This window comes from Pogoniulus pusillus, chromosome Z (genome assembly GCF_015220805.1).
Source record: "Pogoniulus pusillus isolate bPogPus1 chromosome Z, bPogPus1.pri, whole genome shotgun sequence".
NCBI lineage: Eukaryota > Metazoa > Chordata > Aves > Piciformes > Lybiidae > Pogoniulus > Pogoniulus pusillus.
The window spans coordinates 50,830,758-50,858,550 of record NC_087309.1 but is presented as its reverse complement, the minus strand read 5'-3'; the positions used below and the strand labels follow the sequence as shown (position 1 = coordinate 50,858,550).

At 41.2% G+C, this 27,793-nt stretch overlaps 1 protein-coding gene across 1 annotated transcript in view; it reads left to right on the top strand.

Moving 5' to 3' along the window:
* The window catches only part of SV2C (synaptic vesicle glycoprotein 2C), a 133,940-nt gene that overhangs the window by 81,272 nt on the left and 24,875 nt on the right, over positions 1–27,793 (top strand). The window contains exons 4-6 of the mRNA XM_064176479.1: positions 80–231; positions 26,735–26,868; positions 27,000–27,089. Of these exons, the coding sequence (XP_064032549.1) occupies positions 80–231; positions 26,735–26,868; positions 27,000–27,089 (376 nt within the window). The remainder of the gene's footprint in view (positions 1–79; positions 232–26,734; positions 26,869–26,999; positions 27,090–27,793) is intronic.

Below are 27,793 nucleotides of genomic sequence, written 5' to 3'. Positions count from 1 at the left end.
CACTGACGGCAGTTACAAGCGTGTTCAAACTTCATCTAGCTATTACTCCCTCAATTCATGATCAATATTCTTCTTTTAGGATTGGTGGAGCTGTCCCAACAGTCTTCTCCTATTTTTCGGAAGTGCTTGCTCGGGAGAAACGAGGTGAACACCTAAGTTGGCTCTGTATGTTCTGGATGATTGGTGGCATCTATGCTTCTGCAATGGCTTGGGCAATAATTCCTTATTATGGTAAGAAAAGACCTTGCAATTCGTAGCTCTTCTACTCTGAAAGTAAAGCTCTTTAGGTGTAAAGAGGAGTCTGTTCTCAAAAATAATGACCCTGCTGTTACAACAACAACAAAAAAGCAACCAAGAAAACCTACTTTGGGTGGAAGTAAATGAGATTGTACCTTGAATAATAAGTAACATATTTCATATTAGAAAGTTTCTTTGAATTGCTGAAAATCTGGGCACATGAAAATAAAATTGGTGGTGTTGAATCAGGAGAAAATAGGTGATGTAGAGACTGTATCAGAAAAAAAAAGAACTTTAAATTGCTGGATATTGTGTTCACTTTGGTACAGAGGTACAATGTTAATTAAGCATTCTTGAGAAAGAACCACTAAAGAATAGTAAGAACTATTTCAGTGTTTGCAGTGCTTGTTCTGAATATAAGGATGTGCTGAATGTTTCATTTCTTTGTATATCTTTTAAGTGTTGTAGAAATAGAGTAATTGAACAGAGTGCATTAAAAAGCTGTGAGGGTTAATGAGGGTAAGTAAAACAGAAAGACTGCACTAGATTAAATTATCACAGTATCACAGTATCATCAGGGTTGGAAAAGACCTCATAGATCATCAAGTCCAACCCTTTACCACAGAGCTCAAGGCTAGACCATGGCACCAAGTGCCATGTCCAATCTTGCCTTGAACAGCCCCAGGGACGGCGACTCCACCACCTCCCCAGGCAGCCCATTCCAGCAGCCAATGACTCTCTCAGTGAAGAACTTTCTCCTCACCTCCAGCCTAAATTTCCCCTGACATAGCTTGAGGCTGTGTCCTCTCGTTCTGGTGCTGGCCACCTGAGAGAAGAGAGCAACCTCCCCCTGGCCACAACCACCCTTCAGGTACTTGTAGACAGCAATAAGGTCACCCCTGAGCCTCCTCTTCTCCAGGCTAAACAATTCCAGCTCCCTCAGCCTCTCCTCGTAGGGCTGTGCTCAAGGCCTCTCCCCAGCCTCGTTGCCCTTCTCTGGACATGCTCAAGCATCTCAATGTCCCTCCTAAACTGGGGGGCCCAGAACTGAACACAGTACTCATGGTGTGGGCTAACCAGTGCAGAGTACAGGGGCAGAATGACCTCCCTGCTCCTGCTGACCACACCATTCCTGATGCAGGCCAGGATGCCACTGGCTCTCTTGGCCACCTGGGCACACTGCTGGCTCATGTTCAGGCAGGTATCAATCAGCACCCCCAAATCCCTCTCTGTTTGGCTGCTCTCCAGCCACTCCGACCCCAGCCTGTATCTCTGCATGGGGTTGTTGTGGCCAAAGTGCAGCACCCTGCACTTGGAGCTATTGAACCCCATCCCATTGGACTCTGCCCATCTGTCCAGGCGGTCAAGGTCCCGCTGCAGAGCCCTTCTGCCCTCCAACCCAGCCACATCTGCCCCCAGCTTAGTGTCATCTGCAAACTTGCTGATGACTGACTCCATTCCCTCATCCAGATCATCTATGAAGATGTTAAAGAGGATGGGGCCCAGCACTGATCCCTGAGGGACACCACTAGTGACTGGCCACCAGCTGGATGTGGCACCATTCACCACCACTCTCTGGGTCCGGCCCTCCAGCCAGTTCCTAACCCAGCACAGAGTGTTGCCATCCAAGCCATGGGCTGACAGCTTAGCCAGCAGTTTGCTGTGGGGGACAGTGTCAAAGGCCTTGCTGAAGTCCAGACAGACCACATCCACAGGCCTCCCCACATCCACCAGGTGGGTCACCTGATCATAGAAGGAGATCAGGTTGAAGAGGCAGGATCTGCCCTTCCTAAACCCATGCTGGCTGGACCTGAGCCCTTGGCCATCCCTCAGGTGCGTTCTTATCACCCCCAAGATAACCTGCTCCATCAGTTTCCCTGGCACTGAGGTCAGGCTCACAGGTCTGTAGTTCCCAGGCTCCTCCATCCGACCCTTCTTGTGGATGGGGACCACGTTGGCCATTTTCCAGTCTCCTGGGACCTCTCCGGTGAGCCAGGACTGCTGGAAAATGATGGAGAGTGGCTTGGCCAGCTCAGCTGCCAGCTCTCTCAGCACCCTGGGATGGATCCCATCTGGTCCCATGGACTTGTGGGTGTCCAGGTGGCTCAGCAGGTCCTGAACTAATTCTTTATGAATTTCCAGGGGAACACACTGCTCCCTGACCCCATGCCCCAGTTCAAGAGGCCACTTGCCCTGAACTCCTCCCTCCTTACTGTTGAAAACTGAGGCGAAGAAGACATTCAGGACCTCAGCCTTTTCTTCATCATCAGTTATAGTGTTCCCCTCCTGGTCCAGTAAGCAGTGGAGGCTCTTCTTGCCCTTCCTTTTAGCATTGATACATTTATAAAAGTGCTTTTTATTATCTTTCACGGAAGTGGCAGCCTAAGTTCTAGCTGGGCCTTAGCCTCTCTAATTTTTCACCAACATAATCTGGCTATCTCCTTAAACATGTCAGGAGAAGCCTTTCCCTCCTTCCAGAGGTGATACACCCTCTTTTTTTTCCCCCAATTCCTTCAGGAGCTCTTTGCTCATCCAGGCTGGTCGCCTTCCCCACCGGCTCATCTTTCGGCACATGGGAACTGCCAGCTCCTGTGCCTTCAAGAGCTCCTGTTTAAAGTAGGTCCAACCATCATGGACCCCTTTGTTCTCAAGGACTGCTGCTCAGGGGACATTGGAAATAAGTTTCTTGAGCAAACTGAAGTTTGTCCTCCGGAAGTCCAAGGTGTAGGTTTTGTTGAAGTGCCTCCCTACCTCCCTGTATATTGAAAACTCCACTAACTCATGATCACTACACCCCAGGCAGCCTCCCACTGCCACATCTCCTACCAGCCCTTCTCTGCTGGAGAGCAGCAGGTCAAGCTGAGCTTGACCCCTAGTGGGCTCACTTAACAGCTGGGTCATGAAGCTGTCCTCCATGCACTCTAGAAATCTCCTGGACTGCCTCCTCTCTGCTGAATTAAGTTCCCAGCAGGTTAAAGTCACCCACAAGAACAAGATCTGATGATCTTGAGACAGCCTCCAATTGTTTGTAAAATATCTCATCTGTTTCCTCATCCTGGTTGGGTGGTCTATAACAGACTCCAACCAGGATGTCAGATTTGTTAGTCCTCCCTCTGATTTTAACCCACAAGCTCTCAACCCCTTCGTCCCTCACCTCAAGCCCAGTGGCAAGGAGTGACTCCCTAATATACAGGGCCACCCCTCCTCCTCTTCTCCCTTGCCTATCTCTCCTGAAGAGGCTGTATCCCCGCAGTATAGCACTCCAGTCATGCCTGTCATCCCACCAAGTTTCTGAAATGGCAGCTATATCATAGTCACCCTGGTGGACCAGGACTTCCAGTTCCTCCTGCTTGTTACCCAAGCTGTGTGCATTGGTGTAGATGCACTTCAGCTGGGCTCTCGGTTCCTCAATTGTCCCTAGTTTCCTTCCCACTCTCTCCTTCTCAGAGAGAGTAATTGCCTCACCCACCCCCTTCAGACCTAGTTTAAAGCCCGCCTAATGAGCCCTGCCAACTCCAGTGCCAGGACTCTCCTGCCCCTCCTAGACAACTGCACCCCATCACGATCAAGCAGGTCTGGCGCAGTAAAAGTTCCCCCAAGGTCGAAGAAGCCAAAGTGCCACCGCTTGCACCATCCCTTGAGCCAGCTGTTGATGTCACAGGTTCTGCTGTTCCTCTCTGTGAACTCCCTTGCCACAGAGGGAACTGAGCAGAACACCACCTGTGCTCCTGCCCCATCTATCAATTTCCCCAGGGCCTTAAATTCCTTTTTAATTGCCCTGGTTCCCTTCTTCTCAATTTCGTCGCTGCCAGCCTGTATTACCAGCAAGGGGTAATAATCAGAGGGCTGGATTAGGTTTGGGAGTCTCCTGGTGATGTGCCTAACCCAGGCACCAGGAAGGGAGCAGACCTCCCTGTGAGACGGGTCGGGATGACAAATTGGTCCCTCTGTCCCCCTCAAGACTGAGTCCCCAACAACTATAACCCTTCTACTTTTTTTGGTTTTTTGTGGAGCTACTCACCACAGTTGGTGGGGACTGCTCCACCCTAGGCATCATCACAGTTGGATGCTCCTCAGCGTTCTCATCCTCTGTGCCCTCTGCATGCAGGGCCTCATACTTGTTATGCAGGGCCTCATACTTGTTGTGCAAGGGCAGAGGAAGAGGAGGAGAGGGCCGGAGTGGATTTCCCTTACTACCCCTGACAGGGATCTGTACCCATCCCTCACTTTTTCCAGGGGCAGTTCCCTTAGCAGGGGCGATCTGCAGTGCCTGTTCCCACAGATCCAGCTCCCTTTCGTTCTCCCTTATCGACCTGAGCCTGGACACTTCGTCCTTCAGCTTGGCCACTTCATCTTTCAATTCTGCCACCAAGGTGAGAAGGAAGTTCACCTGCTCACACCTGGCGCAATTGTTCTCCCCTTCCCCTTCTACAGCAAGTGAGAGGCTCCAGCACTCCCTGCATCCAGTAGCCTGGACTCCTATGTGTTCCAGGGTTGAGTCTGTCTGTGTGTACATGCTTTTCCTGCCCTTCGTAGTGCAAGTGACAGGCATAGTGCACAGTGGCATTGACAGTCAGAGACAGAAGGGGAAAAAAAAAAAAAAAGAAAAGAAAAAAAAACAGCTCCCAGCCGCAGAAATTATGCACACATGCAACATAAGTCATTTTGTGAAAGAACTCTTTACTGCCTTGATAGGGTTAAATGTTGTGTCCAGTTACAAATGCAATTCTTAGTCTCTTGGGCTTGTCTTTCAGAAGGTTTAACTGCTCATTGCTCTCCACAACTGCTGAAACTGCTCACTACTTCTTAAAAATCAGCTGCTGCAAGCAATTTTCCCTGGCACTCCAAGAAAAGTAAAGCAACATTGTGAGTTAGCTGGCATCCAAAGCAGCTTTCTTTAGCCAAGTGATGAGATTTATCACAATTGGATTGTGAAAGAGAGGACAACCTTAAAAGGTTTGCCCAAAGTGATCAGAGTATATAGCAAGCAGTAATGCACAGAAATAAATTATAATCATGCAGAGCAATCAAATATCCAGACTTGCATTAAAATTAATTGTAGAGTCTAGTACATGAAGCCTAAAACTATGTCCTCAACTTTGTTCTTTGGCTTTGAGTTGCTGGAATCAAACAGAGGAAATTTTGCTGAAAAAGCACAATGGAGATGAGGATTTGGTTTTTTGGCTTTGTTGTTTGGTGTGGGGTTTTGGTTTGTTTTTGTTTCAATTAGTAAATTGCTCTGGATGCTGAGTATCTTTTGCTTTCTTATGGTTTTTCATTTTCTTTACCTTTCAGTGGAAAAATGAAAACATTATGACAGACTGATTACACAAGGTGTTCAATTTCAAGTAGATTTTGTAACTAACTCAGTAACCTTTGCTGAGGTGCTTCTAAAATCATATGACAGTATATCTCAATTAATAATAATAGACTTCCTCATACCAAAGCTGTGGCATTATGCAGTGGAATAATACTGGCAACAAAAAAATCTATGCCATGCAGATTTTTTTTTCTGTGTATTCTACTGCAGAAATATTTATTAGATCTCCTAAGAAAAATAAATATAAAGAACATTTTTTAAAGATGGTATTCTTCAGTGCTAGCTGTATAAATCACTCTCCTTGCAGTATATTAAAGAAAGCTGTAATAGCCAGAAGAAGGCTATAAAGTAAGCTATCAACAACAGAAGCAATCCTTTCTCACAGGAAAAGAAGTGCCTTTAGACACATTTTTTGGCGAAATTAAACAGTGTGTATTCATGAATTTTGATAAGGTGTTGAAATTGTCTTCACTTTAAATCAGACCTTTCCATTGTATTGTGAAGTTTAAAACTGTATCTTAGCTCCTACAGGGCACAAATGTAGAATCACCTCAGCTCAGGACCAGGAGAACTCTGCTTCATTGTCACAATGTTATGTTGAGCTCTCAGACATTGCCCAGGGCTCCCAGAGCAAACTGTGCGCTGGCACTGAGGGTACTGTGGTCACGCATTGCTGTATCCTCCTGGAAACACTACAGGTTGGGCAAATATCTGTGCAGATCTCTGTACCTTTGTATAATGTGCATCCATGAGGAGGCTCTTGTAGTGGTATTTTCTCTCTTAAAATTTGTGGATGGTTTCCAAGGAATTAATTTACCAGAATTAAACAAAGATATAAATTTTCCTCCAAGACACTTCCAGTACTTCTTATCATTCACATCTCCATGGACTAGGAAGCAAAGCAGCCTGTCCACATCTACACCTCATTTATATAGAGCATAGGGATTTGTGATCCCTCTGCTCCTCACAGGAGGAGTAAAAAGAGTTGATTTTTCTTAGCTGAACTCAAAAGTCACTCAATAGCAGTAAATGAAGTTTCATCCGTTGAAAAGCAATAAACTTCCATAGAGCATAGTGGAATTACACTTAAATTAATTAAAAAGGTACTAGTTCAATCAAGGAGAATAATTGTACAGATCTTTTTTCCTCTCTCTTTTACAAATGTATTCCTTTCATTTGTACTAAATCTTACATAAGCCACTTCTAAAAAGTCCTAGATTCACAGCTGGTATACATTAGCCCAAGGCAGCCAGTGGAGCTATCTATACAAGTCTACCAGTTGAACTTTTAGCTCTATCACTCTGTGAGAAAACAAAGATTATACTCTCCATGTGTAACAGCTTATTTCTATTCGAGCAGCACAGAAATGTCTGAAACCTCAGTAACCTTTTGAAACGCAGAATGAAGATAAGCTAAGAGTTGTATTGGCATCAACGTGTTAAAAGAAGAATCACCTTGATGTGATGCCACAGTGACCACATAGAGAAAAGCTAATGTTCTCAGGAAGACAAGCATTTCTTTCTCGAGGCTTCTTGAATTCTACAGCTGCTGCCTTTTGTTTAAAAAATTGAATGTGGGTGGAGACTTCTTGTCTCCAAAAGAGGAGTTCAGGTCATGGAGAAGTTATTAGGGGAAGCATTTGCAGAGAAATGCTGCTAACTGATGTCAGTTAAAGTCTCACATTAGGCTGCTATAAAGACATTGCTTTATGTGCTACTTAGATCAGGCTGGATAGGAATGATAATTACCATTTTATAAATCATTGGGCAAGTGCAACTCTAAATTTAGCATCATATTTCAAGGTAGATTAGTTCAAATACTGTCAACTACATCAAATATGTATTTAAAATATTCTTTAAAAGGTTTATTTTTCAAATAACCACAAATCTTTAAAGTGAGAAAATACATTTCCATTTAAACTAACATAAGAATAAAAAAGAATTATGCATATTCTTTTAGTTATTTTACCTCTGATTAAAAAAAAAAAAAAAAAAAGAGAAAGGAAACAGCCAGGTTTAATAGCATCAGTGAACAAATGGCAGAAATATTACCTTAGTCTAAACATTTTATTCAGACCACTGCAACCACACTGCATAATAGATCTTTATCTAAACAATTAATCTGTTATCGGTAAGTAATTTTTCCACTTAACTGAGAATCAGCAACTTGAGATCCTAATAGAGATGTTTAGGACCATTTAGGGAACAGATGTCTGGAGGAGTGAGAAGTAGATGAAGTAATCTAAGGAAAAATCATTCCATTTTAGATTTTTTTTTCTCTAGGTTTAAGTAGGAAAGTACTAACGTTTTTTACTGTTTAGACAGATTGTTACATTGCTTCTGCAAACAACTGCTATTTTTTTCTCATGAGAAAGGACAAAATGCAAATGATATTTCTGCTCCATTTTTAAGAACTTTACTTCATAGACACTCTTTATTGTAACAGAGAACTTTAAATTGCAGACATGAAATTGCCCAAGTGATGAAGTCACAATTAGCTTGCAAAAATATTATATTTAAAAGATGGATGATAGTTTCTGCTGTAACAAATGTTGATTTTTTTCCTACTGGAAAATTTATATTCTTTTTCTGTTCAAAATATATTTCCTCCTACTTTTCTCTGCAGATCTTTGCCTTTTACTTTTCTTCTGCAAGCATCTTTGAATTAGTCTAAAGGGCTGAAACTGAAATTTAGTTTTGATTGGAAAGAATTTAAGTTTTAGATGCAGATGTAACAAAGTACAAGTGTAAACTGTGAAACACAGTTACAAAATGTCCATCACTGGAGGTTTTTTAAGGATACATCAAATCACAGCCTTTCTCAGTAGTTCAGGACCATGCTAAGTTCTCCAAACCTACCTACTGCAGGAGGACCATTTCTCATTCTTTCTTCTTCTTTCCATAAATAAAGTCAAAAGACTATGAAAACATAGACCCAGGAGTCCATAAATGGCTTCTACCTCTGACTGAGTACAGTTGTGATTGGATCAACATGGTTTTCTTTAAAGTGGCCAGAAAAACATTTCTCAGTTGTAGCTGAAGATTGTCAAGGTGAAGCAGTTCAATTCACCTGAAGATATTAACTTTACTGGCAATTGAAAAAGAGGCTTTTTCTCACCTTTTTGATAGATGGCTTGAGAGTAGTTTCTGTACTATTTTCTGTTGTCATGTTTGCTTTGTTCTTGTGCCATCTAGTTGGCACACCATATTGCAACAAAGCTGCAATATGATCACCTTCTATACAGAAGTATCCAGAACTGGTGTGGTAAAATAGACAAGATGGTTAGCAGAAGTGCATGAAGCAGCTGTGCAGATGAAGAGATGGTGAGCTACTGGCTCACTGTGGAACTTAGAGCGTGTGCAGTATGATGGAGAAGTTACGCTCTCAGCCTGTCAGACTAAACTGAGAACCATAGACTCAGACAATGATTTGGGTTGGAAGGGACTTCCAAAAGACATCTAGTCCAATTCCCCTTCATTAGATGAGGTTGCCCAGAGTCCCATCAAGCCTTAAACATCTCCAAGGTTGGGGCCTCTGTCTCCCTGGGCAACTTGTTCCATTTTCCCACTACCCTCATGATGAAAACCTCTTTCCCAATGTCAAACCTAAATCTACTGTTTGATTCAAAACTGTTTCCTTTGTCCTATCACTACAGGACTATATAAATAATCCTTTTCCAGACTTCTTGTAGGTCCTCTTCAGGTGCTGCAGGTCTCCCCATAGTCTCCTCTTCTCTAGGCTAAGCAGCCCAAACTCCCTCAGCCTCTTCTTACTGGAGAGTTGTTCCAGACCCCTGATCATTTTTGTGGCCCTCTTCTGGATCTGCTCTATCAGATCCACATGTTTCTTGTGTTGAGAGATGGGTGCAGTACTCCAAGTGAGTTCTTACCAGAGCAGAGTAAAGCTGCAGAATCACCTCTTTCAGTCTGTTGGCCACACTTCTTTTCATGCAGCCTAGGATATGATTTGGCTTCTACAAGCACACACTGTCTGCTCACATCTAATTTCTCATCCACCAGAACTCCCAAGTCCTTTCCTGCAGGGCTCCTCTCTATCACCTCATCCTCCAAACTGAATTGATAATGAGGCTTGTTCTGGCCCAGGTGCAGGACTCCACATTTGATAGTGTTGAATCTCATTAGGTTCACCTGGGCCCAGCTCTTCAGCTTGTCTAGGTCCTTCTGGATGACATCCCATCCCTGTAGCATGCCTACAGTGCCAGACAGCTTGGTGTCAACTGTAAACTATGTCATGGTGCACTTGATCCCACTGTCTGTATCATGATGCCTATAATATGACTGGCTAAAGCTGTTCAGTGATGATGAATTCAGAAAAAAAATTAACTCAGTTATTGATTTTTTTTTGTCCTAAAATCTTAGTGACACATGGCAGCAACAATGCTGGGAGAAAAAAAAAATCTTATACCGATGCTATGTGTTTTCAGTGGGGTTACAGAGTATGGTGAAGATTAGCAACAAAAGTGTAATGATCTTATGAGCATTGCTAATGAACAGAACTGGATTCTTCTGGGTGTGTGTGATCATACAGAGATTTCTGTCTAACCTGCTGATCTCTTTCCATTATAAGGAGACAACTTTATTGCAAATTGGAATTAAAAGGTTTCACTCTTCTGTGTGGATGATTATTCCAAGATGAGTGCCATGAAACAGTTGCTTTCCAGTACATAAATGCTACGTGGCATATGCTTTAGACAATATAAGGGGGAAACTGAGCTCTTCCTGTTTGTCAGCATATCTTTTTGTATAAATTAGAAGATTAACAAATTACTCTGTTACTGAGACCACAAACCAGTTCTTTTTGCTGGTACAGGCTAAATTTTTTCAAAAGCAACCCATGACCTTGAGTGTCTTGAGGTCTAGGTCAGGACTGTACCTGGATGAGTACAGAAAATTCTTGACTACTTTGTAAAAAGTAGGACCTCAACCTCATTATTGCTTGTCTGTAAAAAAAAAAAAATATATATATATATATATATATATATATATATATATATATATATATATAATTGTTGAGATTCCACAGATTAATATCAGTAAAGTATCTTTAACAGAATAATTCTGCTCAAATGTATAAGCTTCAAAATGTGAAAGTTTATTGTGATGCTGTAAGTGGCTGTTATTTTACAGTTATCACTACATTTCAAGTATTTCTTGTCATGCTTCTAAATTTTGAAATGTGTGTTAGACCTGAGCATTAGATGAACAGCTTGATATTGCTTGTGGCTATTTCATTAGCTGCTCCCAGCATTTCCAAAGCACTGAGGTGCTCAGCAGCTTAGAAATGTTCTATAAATTGTGGTTTCCTCTTAGGAATAAAAGGATCATCAAAATCCTTCTTGCATTATTCCTTTGCTATAGTCCCCAGAGGGGAAGTTGGCTGCCTCTGATGCAGTGCACCCATCCAATGGAAAGACCAAGTTGTGCTGACATGATTTATAATAAAGAGAGCCACACTTGACTGATTCGGTATTGCTGCATCACTGCAGTTGCTGTGCCCAGAACAACCAGGGAAAGAAATTATACTCAGTAGTTTTGTCTACCAAGGTGATTTACTGCAGTTCCTTGTACGTCAACAACTGATTATGGTGAGTTGGAAATAGAAAAAGCAGTCATGTGATGGCTGTTTGATTTTCTTCTTTGAATTTGGAACAGGCTGAAATAGGATGTTGTCAGTGATACAGAAGTGCAAGAGGTGCATCAGTGACGTCTTCCTCAATCTTGCAAAAGGCAAGTAAGAGGAAAGTATGAATAGCTGCAAAGGGAGAAAGAATAAAGTACTTACAGATAATAAGGCAAAAAGTAATGAGATGAAATTTCTGTGGAGAGGTGTAGTTAATGAAAAAGACTTTTGAGCTGCGTGTTAGTTAAGCATCTGAAAAAAACTTCCGTGGAAGTAGAGAAATGTCAGTCAATGTAAGCCTCTAAGGTCATATTTTGAGAGTATTGTAGGTGCCACTGCTGATTCTGGTTTGGAACAGCTGGATCCTCCTCTCAAAGACATACCCACCCTTGTTCCAGGGGCAAGCATTCTACAAGGACTTGTTCCAGCAGGTACTAGTGTAGACCAGAAAAAAAATCAAATCAAGAAGACAAAGACAAAAAAGGAGAGAACTTAACAAATTAGAAGGAAAAAATCCCAAACAAACAGCACTGGGTATTTCCACCACAGGTAGAAAAAATGCCTATCAAATTATTTATGGAGTTACACAATGTTCTGAGTTGGGGAGAACCTTTTAAGATCATCTAGTAACAGTGCTTATTGCTGTAACAGTCAGCAGGAGTATTTTTAACTAGACTAGGTTTCTCAGAGCAACATTAAATATTTCCAGGGATGGGGTTTCTTTCATCATTCTGGGCAAACTGGGCCAGTGCATCACTATCTTCATTGCAGAAAAAAATGTTTTGTTTATATCTAGTCAATATCTACCCTCTTTTAGTTTAAAAACAGTATCCCTTATCCTGTCACAACAGGCCCTGCTAAAAATACTATCTCCATCTTTATTTCAGACCTTCTTTAAGTAGTGAAAAGCAGATCTCTCTGGAGTCTTCTCTTCTGCAGGGTGAACAACCCAACTTCATCAGCCTTTCTTCACAGGAGAGGTGTTCCATTCCTCTGATCATTTTTGTAGGTCTCCTCTGGACCTGCTCTGACAGGCCCATGGCTCTCCTTCTGAATACTCCAGAGCTGGATGCACAACTCAAGAGGGGGTCTTACCAACTCAGAGTAGGTTGGTAGAATCACCTCCCTTGACCTTCTGGCCAAGCTTGTTTTGACGGAGCTCAGTGTACAGGTGGACTTTAGGGCTGCAGAAGTGGACTAGCAGCTCGTGGCCTGCTTTTCATCCAGTAGTACCTGCAAGTCCTTCTCAGCAGGGTTGCTTTCAGCACCCCATTCTCTGACCTGTATTGATATAGGGCGTTGCTCCAAGCTGGCTGCAGAACCTTGCACCTGGTCTTGTTGAACCTCACAGGGTGCATGCAGGCCTGCTTCTTAAGCTTGTTCAGATCCCTCTGTAGAGCATTCCAGCCCAATACAGATTCCGTGACACTGATCTCCATCTAGACATTGAGCTGTTGACCACTACCCTCTGGAGGTGATCATCTAGCAGTTCCTTATTCACCAAACTGTCCATCAAATTCTTATCTCTCTAATTCAAAAAGAGGCATGTTGAGGGACATTGTGCTAAAGGCCTTACAGAACTCCAGATAGATGACATCCGTTGCTCACTGATGTAGTCACTCCATCAGCTCTTCTCTTGTCCACTGATGTAGTCATGTCATCACAGAAAGCCACAGATAATCAGGCAGGACTTGCCCTTTGTGAAGCCTTGGCTGTCTTGAATCACTTACCTGCCCTCAGTATGTCTTAGCACAGTTTCTAGTACTATCTTTTTCGTGATCTTCCCATGCACAGAGGTGCAGCTGACAGGTTGGTAGTTTCCAGGGTCCTGCTTTCAAAAATGAGTGCAGCGTTTCTCTTCTTGCAGCCATCAGCCAATTCCCTGCAGACTCTGGGCTGCATCTCATCAGATCTCCTGAACCTAGATATGTTCAGGTTCCTCAAGTGGTCATGAAACCTCATCTTCCCTTACAGTGGAAGGACTTTGCTCCCCCAGTCCCCATCTTATAGTTAGTCCACACTCAAGAGGTGTGGGAAGAGAACTTTCTACTTTAGCTGGTAGCTCCAAAAGGTGGAGAGAATTTGTTTGAGGTTTTTTTTTCTGATGAACAGCCCTGTGCTACTAGAAAAACAAAGTAAAACATTGATCTTTCTCTAATACTGAAAATTCTGGACTCTCATTTTGAAGCCCATTACTTATTTTTCACAAACTTTTCCTTAATTATCTGCTTGCTTTGTTTGTTGTTGTTGTTTTTCCTTTCTTTTGTGGTGGTTCAGAACAAGTCCAAGTCTTAGTAACAGATGTTTTGGGAAAAGATGAGCCCAAGACACCATTTTCTGTTGCGTAGTAGCTTCTGTTCTCTGCAGAAGATCTCTGAATTTTGACAGTCATCCAGAATAACATACCAAAGAAAATGGCCTGGGGAAGTGGTGTGTGTCTTTGCATGAGCATGGGTAAAAAGCCTACGAATACACATGCACCAGTAAATCAGCAGAATTTTGAATCCATGGATTTGGGGTTTTTTTTTAACTTGTAGGAAACATTTGATCTGAAAATTTAAAACCAAGAGCAGCTCTTCAGTTTCGCCTTCTCTGTACAATTGCCTTTTTGACACATCATCCGTCTTCACAATCCATGAATCTGTGGATACTTTAACCAAGGAAACATACTGTTGGAGATTTAAAAGAAGCTGGAGCTTTGTGAAGGTTGAAACTATGTCAGTTATGAGACTGTGTCATGCTGAACAAATGGAATAGATCATAAAAGCATCTATCGCATAATGCAACATCTGTTGATCTGTTTTGCATTCTACCAAGAGGCAAAACGATCCTCAGTGTTCTATGCTCCCCTTCATACTTAGTGTACTTTCATTAATCTGGTATTCTACAGGATGAAGCAATACCTATACTTTTGAAATCCCAAGTTAAAGAGCACATGAGGTAGTTTTAGTGTTAAGCTGAGTAATCAGTTCCTACTTACTAACTGTTCTTCATCAGAAGTAGTCCTATGAAATGAGATAGTAATGAATTTGCAAACTCTAAAAGCAATCTTCATCTTTAGGCACAATAAGAGCGACAGAACCTAGCAGGATTGTGAACATATGCTTATGCAAATCCAGCTAGGAAAAGCAAAGGAAAGCAAATCACTTTGTTTATCATTTTGCTATTTTCTGTGCCCTAATGCAGCGTTTGATGCTGTGATTTAAATGTTTATATTTGCAAGTGTTAGAAGCTTAAGTAGCTTTTAGCACATCTACTTAATGAGCACTAAAGATGCTCATTAGTGAGCTTCAAATATAACCTTCTCCTGTGCTCTTTAGGCTGATTGTGAAAAAGAAAGTGTGTTTATGGGGAGATTCAGTGAAAAAATAGCATATGGTTTTGTGATCAGGGAAGCTAAGAACAGCAGTGTGCTACGGATTTCTGTTCATGTCCTTCTGATCCGAATAATGCTTTCTGTCCTCTCTTCCCCCGTGTTGTTTGCAGCAGTACCTTAAGTTCCCTCTTGCTTTTTTCCACATCTCTTTACGCAACAGCCTCTGCAGTTGCCCTCTCTTGTCCCTATCACCGTGCAGTAAAAAACACTCAGTTTCCCATACCCTGACCGTGCTCCCTGCTGCGTTACAGCCCTGCTCCGCTCTAGCTGTGAGGAGGAGGAGGCAACATGTTTTGTCTTGGGTAAGATGGGTGTCAGAGCAGATGAATGGGTTGGCCGCGGCTCCATCCCAGTCTCCCAGCTGGCTGCAGCTTCCCTGAGGGACCATTGACTTCTGCCTTTTTCTCTGTCCCCTGATGGAGTCTCTCCCCTCTGTCTGGGCAGTGCGTTTCACAGCACTCTGGGGAATTAGATTATCTTTGAGACTATTTCTTTCTGTCAGATTTGATTGAAATTGGTTAATGGCTTTAAACAATGCAAGTGGAGGAACTGACAGACAGGTGAACAGACTGGTGCCATAAACATCACTATCTAATTCTGTAAAAATAATTTTCTACAGAGACCATAATAATAGTCAATCATTCTTATGGCAATAAAAAAATGGCAACTCCTCAGCTTTAATGAAAACACAATTTCATGCAGTTAATTGATCTTGTATGTAAATTAAGAAAAATTACATCCAAGTTAATGAAGCTGCTTTAGAAGTCTGGCTGGTGGCCATCAGAAATGTCTGCAATGTCAGGTATGATCCTTGTTTTTCACTTCCTGAAACAAATAAGATTCTAATCTGATGAGATTTCTCATTCGTTCAAATGTTTTTTGTTAATGATAAAAAAACTTTGGTTTTGGTTGGTCCATAAAACACATGAAAAACGCAGATGATTTGAACAGACAAGCAGAAAAGGAGGTCATTATTCTTACTCTGTGGTTATTCAGATACATAAATATATTAATTTTCACTAATATGCAGTACAGGAGTACAAATTTGTTGACCATACTTTCATGCTGTTTGTCTGGCCTATAAAACCATCTGCTTTGTCATTGTCCTTTTAGTGACAATTCTGTTTCACTTCACTAATATATTCTGTCTATGGATTAGATAAATAATTAGAGTGTTTCAACAATTGCTTTGTTTGTAAGTTAGGCCAGGCAAGATGAATGGATTTATTTTTTTTTTCATAAACTGCAGTGTCTTATTGTGCCTTTTTCTGACTGTCTTGTTTGATTAATTTCTTCTTTTCAGTTCTTCACTGTGAGACCATCATTTAAATATCCATAGTCCAGATATACATAAATCACTGGAAGTCCAAGACCAGGACAGGAAAGTTACATTTTAAATTAGCTTCCACATTTTTAACAGCTGCTGTTAGCAGTGTCTATAACAACTTGTCATGCCAAATACAATGAAATTTGTGAACTCGGAGCTATTGGTAGTCTGTGGAGGGTAACACATGAAAATATGTAGCTGTATCTGTGTTTTGCATACTGATAGGAAACCAATATGAAGAGGTTTTGTTGCAGAAAAGGGTTTTCTTTCATAATGTCCACTGCATAGGTCCTTTTAAAGTGTCTGTTTACAAGAGCAGATTTCATCTGCTACTGATGATTTACTCTTATTGTACTCCTTAGCACTGTCTAAACAGATGTTTAAAGCTTTGTATACAAAGCATTCTTTTTTTTTTTTTTTTTTTTAATTAGGTGTATTAAAATCACAGAATTACAGAGTTATAGGGGTGGAAGAGACCTTTGGAGATCATCTAGTCCAAACCCTTGTCAGAGCAGGTATACCTGGAGTAGGTTGCACAGGACAGCATCCAGTTGAATGACTCCAAAGGAGACTCTGCTACCTCTCTGGGCATCCTGATCAGTGTTCTGCTATCCTCAAAGCAAAGAAGTTCCTCTTCATGTTTTCATGGAACTTTGTATATTCAGGTTCGTGCGTGTTATGTCTTGTCCTGTCATGGGCTCCCAAAGAAAAATGACTGTCCCAGTCCTCCTGGCTCCCACCCTTTATGCATCTTTAAGCATTCATAGGATCCGCCCTCAGTCTTCCCTAAGCTAAAAAGCCCTGGTCCCTGAGCCTTTCTTCATAAAAGAGATGTTCTTGTCCTCTAGTCTTCTTTGTAACCCTTTGCTGTACCCTCTCAAGTGGTTCCCTGTCCTTCTTGAAACAGGGAGCCCAGAACTGGACACAGTACTCCAGATGAGGCCTCACTAGGGCAGACTAGAGAGGAGGGATAATCTTCTTTTCACCTGCTGGCCATGCTTTTCTTGATGCACTCTAAATGCAATTTGCTTTCTTGACCACAAGGTCACATTCTGGCTCACAGTCATCCTGTTGTCCTCCATGATTCCAAGGGTTTCTTCCACATATCTGCTTTCCAGCAGGTTAGCCCATAACTGGTACTGATCCATGGGGTTATTCCCCAGTAGGTACAGTATCCTACACTTGCCCCTGTTGAATTTCATGAGGTTTCTCTCTGCCCAGCTCTCCAGTCTGTCCAGGTCATGCTGAATGGCAGCACAGCCTTCTGATGTGTCAGTCCCTCTTCTCATTTTTCTGTCATCAGACTAGCTGAGTGTGCACTCTATCCCTTCATCTAGGTTGTTGATGAATATATTGAGTAGCACTGAACCAAGTCCTGACCTCTGAGGAGCACCAGTTGTTATGGACCTTCAACTAGTCTCTGTGCTTCTGATCTGTGGTTGTTTGGGGGTCTCAGGTTCCCTTAAGAAGAACACAAAGTCTGTCCCAGAGGATGGATCTGGTCATCCCAGGATATCATAATTTTGTTATTCAAGCCCATAATCCTTATATCACCTTGTAAGTGAGCAGCTCTCTTTTCTCCCATCCTTTTGGATCTCCGGAGGGACTCTTACCTGGGTAACTACGTAGGTGCAAACCTACCTGTGGCTTTAAAGGCCACAGTTGCAGCAAATTTCAGGCTGTGCAGTCAGGCCTGTTTGGGAGACAGTGGGGGTGGGAGAAAACAAGTACTGGGGTTCTGGTGGTTTGGCTTGGTTGGGGAAGGTTTTGAGGGAATTCCCATGCATCCTCTGACTGTATTACACAGGATCACAGGATGTCAGGAGTTGGAAGGGTTCCAAAGAGATCATCGAGTCAAACCACCCTGCTAGAGCAGGACTGTACAACCTAGCTCAGGTCACACAGGAACACATCCAGGCAGGCCTTGAAAGTCTCCAGAGAAGGAGAATCCACAGTCTCTCTGGGGAGTGCCTTGTTCCAGTGTTCTGTGACCCTTAGGTGTAAAGGATTCATGCATGCTGTATCTTTTCCTGTACGTCTTTAAATACAACTTTTCTGTATTCCTCTCCAATTCAGTAAGAGCATTATTATTTTATTGCCTTAAGGGAAAAAAAGAACAGAGTAAAATAATCTAAGTCTGTTGCACTCTTAAACCAAAAACTACGACAGGCCAAAGCCCTCAGCACTCTGTCTTTCCACTCCACTGTCCATTCACCTAGCTCTAAAGTGGTGAAAACCACTAATTACATGTAGGAGACCAGAAGTACAAAGATTAACAATAAATCAATAGTAAGGTTATCCAAACAAACTTTGAAGCACACTTTCGTGACATTTGATTGCACAATCTCAGTGTCAACACTGACCATGGTAACTTTAAGATCTTGGAGCAGAATTTTTTAACATGTGCTCTTCCTCACTTTTTTTTTTTTTTGACATTGATTACATCTGCTTGATCTGTCATCTCTTGAAAGCAAGACATGGCCTTTTCTTCTGAGATTGACAAGACTGCAATTTATAGGTTGCCAGAGCCACGACCAGCAGATTTTACCTTTGTTCTGCAGGTTGTGAAGCGTCTTCACTGAACAGCTGCAAAGAGACAGACCCAAGCAAGGACTTTGCAGAACTGCTTAAGTGTATAAATCTCTTGAGCCACTGACTCAGTCAAGCCAGTCAGATCAATTATGTGCCACAGTGCTTGTAATGAGATTTTCAATAGATTTTCAGCTGAATATTAACCCTTAGTGGCCTATTCTGTGCTGGATTTTTAATGTGCTAGTAATTAGAACATTGTTTTCCCAGTTCTTCCATCTACATTCCACTTTGGACTGTACTGTAAACCCTGTAATTATTGAATAGATCTAATTTGTATTGGGAAAATATATTTTAATTTTTGTGCTAGTTTCTAATCTGTTTGTTAAGCTAAGAAAATGTCTAGCCCATGCTTTGATTCAATTTTCTTTCCACATGCTGCCAGTTACTGCTGTGGTTTTCAACAGCAGGGATTTCAATAAATGCTTCTAGGCTATGTGCCCATAAAAATAATGAAGACAGATAAATCTTTCATCCATAGGCCTTAGTTAGCTATGTAAGACTCTACACATCCATTTGAAAAATGTCTAGTGCTCTTTAAATTCAGGAAGGTCACAAACCACTGGCTTATTGCTTCCCAGCACTGCTTACAGTTTTTTTCTGACTTCATAGTAGTATTACAAGGGCACTGTGAAGATTGCAAATGTATGTATAAAAGAATCTTACCTTTAAAGAAAGCATTGGCTTCCACAGGACAAAGATGGTTGCCTTACTAGTCCTAATATCTATGCTTTACAAGTAGATGTAGGTCTGTATCAGACCTTTAACTGAAAAGAGAAAATCCTACAAATCCAGCTGTGATTCAGAAGTGTAACCAGAGCATTCATTCATAGAGGGATTGGACATTTGAGCTTTTCACTACAAATCACTGATCTTTTCATGTTTTGCATTTGAATCCTGGCCAAACTTTTACCTGTGTCCGTCTACACTGATTCTAGTAGTCTGCGACAGCTCTTTCTAAATAAAGGTCATGGTTGAAAATAAAAGAAGTGCAGAACATTCTAGCCTGGAATATGCATATTTACTTAATGGTTTCAATTGCAACGTGGTGTTCCTTATTTTAAATTTAAGAAATACAAGATTAAATTTCAGAATTTACATTTCAGAAATACAGGAATAACATGGTAATAAGAGAGTTTCTGCCCTGATTTGTGTTTTATAGATATGAGGTAGAGAGGAAGAAACTATTTTAAGGGTATACAAGTAGAATGTAGAAACACTGGCCTAAGATTGAAGCAGAGAATTATCAGTTTTCTCTGGAAATTGTTCCTAATCTATGCTCATTATCCAGGCAGTGTTAAGAGTGAGAACATACTCATTTTCCAAGAAGTATAATGATATTTGTATTCAGAATGAAGCTATGTCGAAGTAGCTGAAGGGGGCCTACAGGAAAGATGGAGAGGCATGTGGGGATAGGACAAGGAGCAGTGGTTTTAAACTAGACCAGGGTAGATGTAGATTAGATATTAGGAAGAAGTTCTATAATATGAGGATGGTGAGGCACTGGAATTAGTTGCCCAGGGAAGTTGTGGATGCAGAATTTGTTAAGCGCAGGCTGGATGAAGCTTTAAGTAACCTTGACTAGTGGGAGGTGTCCCTGCCCATGTCAGGATGGTTGGAACTAGATGATCTTTAAGTGTGGTGAAACACTGGAACAGGTTGCTGAGGGAGGACATGGATGCCCCCCTCCTTGGAGGTCCTCAATACCAAGCTGGATGAGGCTTTGAGCAACCTGGTCTAGTGCAGGATGCACCTGCTCATTACAGGGAATTTGGAACTAGATGGACTTTAAGGTCCCTTCCAGCCCAAACTATTCTGTGAATATGAATCTGTGAATCTTAACAGTCCTTTCCAATTCACTCTATTCTATGAAGTTATTCAGGTGTGACTTCTGGTATTAAGGGGCAAAATGACTCAAGTCAAACCATTATGGTAACCAAAGTCAGGACACTGCAATTCTGTGTTTAAGTGCTTTGAGATTTGTTAGGTTTCCAGTCCTACTAGATAGATCAATTGTGTTTGTACTCAGACATGATGAGGGTCAAAACTGGATCATGCATAATAGTAAACAGCTAGAGACATCAAAGTTTGTATGTCCCTGTACTACAGATAAAGATATGCTATAATACATGCCCAAAAATTCAAGGTTTACTTATGATATGTCATCCTTTCACTTAACCTTACATATAGACGAGTTTGGGAGGTGGATCTACTGCTATTGCTATTCAGTCCTGTAATTCTGCTGCCTCTTTATAAACTCAGAGCAAGGCCAGCTCATTCTCCCTTCCTCCTCCTGCCTTGTGTCAGGTGGGAGCTGCTTTTATTGGGACAAACATGTAAGCAGTAGGCCTGTTTTTGGACCTCCAGAGGCCTCTTGGATGGCAAAAGTGTTGTGGGAGGGAGGATTGGAGCACTGAGGATTTTAGATTTAGTTTTGGGTTGGGTGAAAATTCAAGAGGGTCGCTGTGGATGTTGTATCTGTTTCTGCAGTTTCTTTTCTATATCTTTCTCTCCAAAGAAGCAAAGGATGTCACTGCTGGAATGTAAAGACAACCCTGCAAACCTTCACTTCTGTTTGTTTAACTTTCCATCAAAGTGCACTTATATCACAGTATCACAATATCACAGTATTATCAGGGTTGGAAGAGACCTCACAGATCATCAAGTCCAACCCTTTACCACAGAGCTCAAGGCCAGACCATGGCACCAAGTGCCACGTCCAATCCTGCCTTGAACAGCTCCAGGGACAGCGACTCCACCACCTCCCCGGGCAGCCCATTCCAGTGTCCAATGACTCTCTCAGTGAAGAGCTTTCTCCTCATCTCGAGCCTAAATCTCCCCTTATTTCTACTTAGTTTGAGAATGGAAAGCTCTAAGTGGTCAAAGTTAATCAATTGTGTCTCATGATATTGGAGAGCAAAGTATATTCTGTGCCAGGTCAGTCCTGCTTGCAGCTGTCCTGGGGCTTGTCTGAGTGGTAGATAATATTTACTGGAATGATTGGTGGCCTGAAAATCTCAGGTCTTCAGATGAAGATCAATGCCAGAACAGAGGAGTGATGAGTGCCAGTGTCTGACAAATCTCACCGCTGTGGGGGGAGGAAATCTGTCTTTTGAAAATCCCTGCCTTGTTTTAATCACAGTTTTAAGTGTCAGTGCACCAAGTTTGAGATTAATGTGTTTCTAAAATGTATCTGTTTAACACTACTACTTTCTTCTTTCAACTGTTTATCTTCGTGTCTGGCAAGGACTAATAACACTAGCTAGAGAGCCAGGCAGTCATGGTCGAGGACAGAGAATCTTCTACAGGCACCTTTGTTAAGGTACCTCCATTGCAGCCTGCCATACTTAAGCTATTGGACTTGATGATCTATGAGGTCTCTTCCAACCCTGATAATACTGATAATACTGTGATTTCATGATTCTATTTTATTTCCATATTTCTTCTTCAGGATTTACCAGCAGCTGACCTGCTGAGCCAGTGGGGTTTTGGCACATTGAATTAGCTACACAGGCTAAAAGTATCACTGCCTTTCCCTTCCCATGGGGTATTTATATTTTAATCATAGGAAAGACAACCATTCTACTTGATGTCACTGGAGTTCTATATTAATGTAATTACAGAATAATTCTGGAAACTTTATTTCTGCATTTGTTTAGAAACCATGTATTTCACTCAGTACTGAAAAGAGTCTGGCTGAGCTGCAACACTTACCTAAACTAGTTTTCATTTTAACTAATTTTTTACTGCTATTCCAATCAGTACCTCTGAAATACATGGAGCCCAATCCAAGGTGTCACTTCCCATTAAACTTGATAATGCCAGGACAGGCTGAGCATAAGTGCAATAATAACATGTTTCAGTGCTGCCAGCTGCACACGACTTCCAGGCCTCCTTATAAATTCAATTTGGTTGAGATTTTGGGAAATTCTCAAGACAACCACACTGAACAGGCGAAGTCTTCCTGCAGAGATGTTACTTGCTGCTCTTGCTGCATGTGGTAGCATTGCCACCACGCGGCGGTTTGCAGCAATCCCCTGTCCTGGCAGCTGGAGGCTTTCCAGATTTGAATCGTTGTTAACAACCGAGGCGAGGCAGCTGAGTTCTGACCGAAGACGACCTGTGGAGAAACAGGATGAGAAATGTTACAAAACCATACAGAGTTCTGCAGAACAATTTATTGAGTCTGTGAAATTCTATTAATTCCTTGGCTATCTTTATTCTACAGTCCTGAATTTGGAGTTGTTCTTCCATCTGCTCCCTCCTTAGACTGACCACAACATAGGCATGTATGCAGACTTGAGTTTTGACAGTATATGACAATGAATGAATTTAGTTCCTCTGATTCGTGCTGAACGACTGAGAAAATATTTTATGGTCAGTTTTAGGCTAACTGCACTGTAAATCCCTCTATTTGGTTAGGCTTTCTTTGCCTACCTTAGTCCCTTAGAAAGTTATTTCGCAACTTTAATTCCTCTAGTGTTTAGAAATCTTGCCCCTGATGGCCAGTAAGTACGCAGAGTTTGTAGCAACCATAATTTTTCACTGCTCACATTGCACTTTATTTTAACCCTTATGGATCTATATCTATCATGTTCCCTTTCATCCCTCATTTCAGGAACTGAAGAAAATTGTCCCTATTCATCTCCTCTCTAGTAACCTAGCCACTGTAAAAGACCACACTTGTCCTTGAAGATACTCACTGCTTATCAGATAATATATACTTATAAAATTCTGCATGATATAGACAGGTTTATCTCTATTCCAAAAGCATAGGGCAGAAATGTTCTTTTCTCTTCTTGGGAGCTGGAGCTTGTTTATAATACCCTTTGAATTTATTAATTTTATGGAGCTGAAGAAATGCTGTGTTGGAAGGCAAGAATTTGCTGGCATTAAATTTAACATAGAAATTGGTGATTGGATACAGACTAGCATCTCATACATTTTGAGTTTGTTCTGCTGCATGCTGCTGTGTTTCTGTAACTTCCATGTCTGTGATTCACGTGGCCTCTTCCACCAGTCACTAGAGCGGGAGGATGGTATCCATCATGAAGGTTGCTGCAGCGGCTTCAGATTCAGTCCTTGAGGGGTTTACATTTCTCTACAGTGCGTTGCTACCAAGATGTTTTCACACCAAGTGTTTTGCCTTTCATAAAACGTTGGTACTTGACACCGTTTTCAAGATTAATGACTTTAAAATATGGCATAGCCAGGGAGCAAAGGTGAAGTTGTAGCTCCAGCTTGCTCTGCAGTGCTCTGAAAGCAACAGTGTAGAACTGCTTTGTCTTTGTTGTTGTGTAATAAATCAGGGAAGGGAGAACGGAATTGAATTACAGCCAAGAACACACTTTCATTTGATTTCAAGACTTGCATACAGTAGGAATGAAAGCCACTTTGTGAGCTAAATTCAGAGCTACTCTAATGACTCCATCTTCTAGATTATCTCATGACCTAGGAAGATGGGGTACAAATAAATCTAGACTTGCTTTGCAATTAAAATACGTGTTTGCTTTATTGACCTAGTGCTGGTGCTGGAACAGACAGGACTGTATCCTCAAGAAAGCTGTGTTGCAGTTGGGTTTTTTCCTACCAATTACCACTGACATTCTCTATTTTTATCTTGTTAAATTACAACTAATACAGTACATAGTGAAAATTATGGAATAAGAGAAATAAAACCCATATTGAACATTCCACTTGACATGTCCCTCAGATATTTGGAGAAGTGGAAAAAAAAGAAAAGTGTTTTGTAGGCAGTCAGGATGACAGCAAGATTAATAGTGCACTCATTGCTTTTAACTGAGTGTAGTATGCTTCACTTACATTCATAAACGACACCTCAAAATAAATCACAACCAGCATTTCCCTGGACTGGTTACAGAGCACAAGATGTTGCTGTTGTTTTATAGCAAGTATAAAGCCAGGTTGACTTCATTTACTGCAGAAGTGCCCTTTTGCAGCTTAGTCTCACAAAAAAAATAAACCAGAGTGGAGAAAGGCAGATTGTCTAAAATACCTATAGCTCTGTGTGTTGCTGGGACAGTTTCTGATGACAAGAGCCAGTATCTTGACCATACTGTTCTGAAAGTTGAAAACCTCGTTGTAATTCACTTTTCCTGTGGTACTAGAAGCCCACAACAGCCCGTCTAGTCAGATCAGTTCACTGTTTTGGCCAAAAATTAACCAAAAGGAAATACTTTTGAGAGTTCTGTACCGAGTGATTCCATACTGTAGTTTGGAAGAAGAATATGATTCTAATTGTTACAGTGGAATGTGTACTCCATACCCAAAACACAGGTATGCTTTTTTACTGCCTTGTTAACTCATTTCTCATCTTTATTTCCTTCCCTCCTCAATGTAGACATAAACCATGCCAATTTTATTTAAGATTCCACAAGATCAGAAGTTGACCTTTAAAAAAAAAAATCAGTAAACTCTACATATAGTACATTTCTACATCTTTAATTTGTTTGGGTTTGTTATGTTTATAATTTTTATTCTTTTTTCTTTTTAATCAAATTTAAGATATTATTTTAGCTTTTTTTTGGAGGAAACTTTGGAGGGGAAAACTATGTTAATCTGGAGCCTTGTTCAAGAAGCAGGTAACATGGCAGTGATAATTTCCAACGCTGGCATTAATTTTGCATCTCTCTTCCTTGAGTAATGATGTCAGGACTATACAAGACTACATAGCAAGCTGGTATTATTTCAGAAATACAGAAAATGTGTAGGAGACCAGAAAAAAAAAAAAACAGGTTCCCAAATTTGCAGATCAAAACCTTTCACTGTGCTGTTGATAAAGGTAAAAAGAAATCACAGGTTGGCTACATTTTTCAAAAGTCAACATGCCAGTACTTTAATTTGAGAATGGATTTTTTTTCCCCCACTAATGTATTTGTGAGCCACAGCTTAAGATCTTTAAGTTTCAAAATAAACTATACATTTAACAGATAAATACCTCCTTTAAAGGAATATTTAATGGGCCATTTGGTACAATGTTGTATCAATTGTTTACTGACATCCAGGCAGATTTAATTAACCATGTATTTTGACTAGAAAAATCAGTTAGCAAAGAAGTATATCAGATTAGTCAGCATCAGCTTTCATTAGCCAGGATTCCATTTTCTTCCAGTAACCTCTTCTGTTCCTTACTGTTATTCATATTTTTCCACTCATCTTATAATAAGTTAGCATTGAAATTTTTACTTGTGCATTTCTTGTGTATCAAAGCTAGACTAAAAGTCTGAGTAGCTACCAAAATTATATTTTTCTCTCTTCTTAAGAGAAATTCTTGTATACCTTACAATTCTAGCATTTTAATAGCCTAGTCATAATGTACTAAACAAAGAGATGCTTTGTCAAATGACGGACTACCAATCCTTCAATTTCACATGCATGTTTCCCAGAATTTCCATTTGTGTTCCTATCAGTATGTTTTAGCAATAGCTTCTAAAGCATTAGTCAGCACTGAGATGTGTCTCCAGGTCAATTTTTCAGATGAGGATGGTTGTTTTCTTGCTGTTCTTTTTTCTTAAATTCTCTGTAATCACAAATTCTCTCTCTACTTCAGTGTTGAGTTTTCTCATCTCAAATAGAAATCTAAATACTGAGTAGTTTTTCCTGCACACCTAAGTTTATGGGGGGGGGGGGGGGGGGGGGGGGGAGAGGGGAATGTTGATTTGCTTTTAAAAGGATAGTGCTTTGGAACAAGATGGAAACAGAAGTTAGGCACCATAAGTGCCTTATGTGTTGCACCATGTTACATCAGTAGACTCAAGAGTACTGAACTCAACCTTTTGTAGAGAAAAGTTAATGACAGTAATGAGGGCTGTAAATATACCATCTGAAGGCTGTAAATATATCATCTGAGCATAGAATTTCAATTCTCCTTTTCTTCCAGTGGTCACAGAAAACAGCGGATATGCATTCTTATGTGTGATGATGGTATTCTTGTTTGGTTCACATGACTACCTTCACACAGAGTTTGCAACAAGGCTTGAAAGGGATTTTTTCATCTCTGCATAAGGAATAGCAACGTAGCCATTTCCCAGCATGACTAGTCACATGCAGAAGCTGAAATTCATAGTGTAAGATTATTTGTAGAATCATTGATACTCGTGGAGCTAGAAGAGGTGAATCAGGCTTCATTTAAATAATGGTATTATTTTGCGTCTCCATGAAGCTGTAGACTACTACTTGTAATATTCCTCACTTTGCTACATTTTGTCAACTTCTACTTTCACAGGATGGAGTTTCAGCATGGGGTCTGCCTACCAGTTCCACAGCTGGCGAGTATTTGTGATTGTCTGCGCACTGCCCTGTGTCTCTTCTGTGGTGGCCCTTACCTTCATGCCGGAAAGCCCACGGTTCTTGTTGGAGGTATAACTTCCCAGACAGACTTTAGATACCTGTGTTTAGATTCCTGTGTTTGCATCATGGTGTCTATAAAATAGGCATTAAGATTGTTTGGCTACTGTAGTGGATGACTTAATTTGTATGTATGCTTCTAGGTTGGAAAACATGATGAAGCTTGGATGATACTCAAGCAAATTCATGACACTAACATGCGAGCTCGCGGTCAGCCTGAGAAAGTCTTCTCTGTGAGTATTGCTTTTAAATATAATTGCTTAGCATCTACTAATCAGCAAGCTTTCTGACTGGCAAGGTCTAGGGGGTTTAGGCAATCAAAATTAATACTTTGCAAACAAAGCCACTCCCTAGCACACAAAATACTAAAATGTAAGAACCAAATTATTACTGAAATGTTTATGTAGACAGAAGATGTAAGGTATCAGGCTTTGGCAGGCATATTCTTGAGCATATGAACCCAATGTGTGATTATTTTTGTTGGTGTACCAAGGCATTTAACAGACTCCATCTGTATTTTACTTATTAGGTTTACTTCACTCTTAATACTAAGAGTGTAGTAAATACTTAATACTTAGAATCATAGAATCATAGAATCAACCAGGTTGGAAGAGACCTCCAAGATCATCCAGTCCAACCTAGCACCCAGCCCTAGCCAGTCAACTAGGCCATGGCACTAAGTGCCTCATCCAGGCTTTTCTTGAAGACCCCCAGGGACGGTGCCTCCACCACCTCTCTGGGCAGCCCATTCCAATGGGAAATCACTCTCTCTGTGAAGAACTTCTTCCTAATATCCAGCCTATACCTACCCTGGCACAACTTGAGACTGTGTCCCCTTGTTCTATTGCTGGTTACCTGGGAGAAGAGGCCACTCCCCACCTGGCTACAATGCCCCTTCAGGTAGTTGTAGACAGTAATAAGATCACCCCTGAGCCTC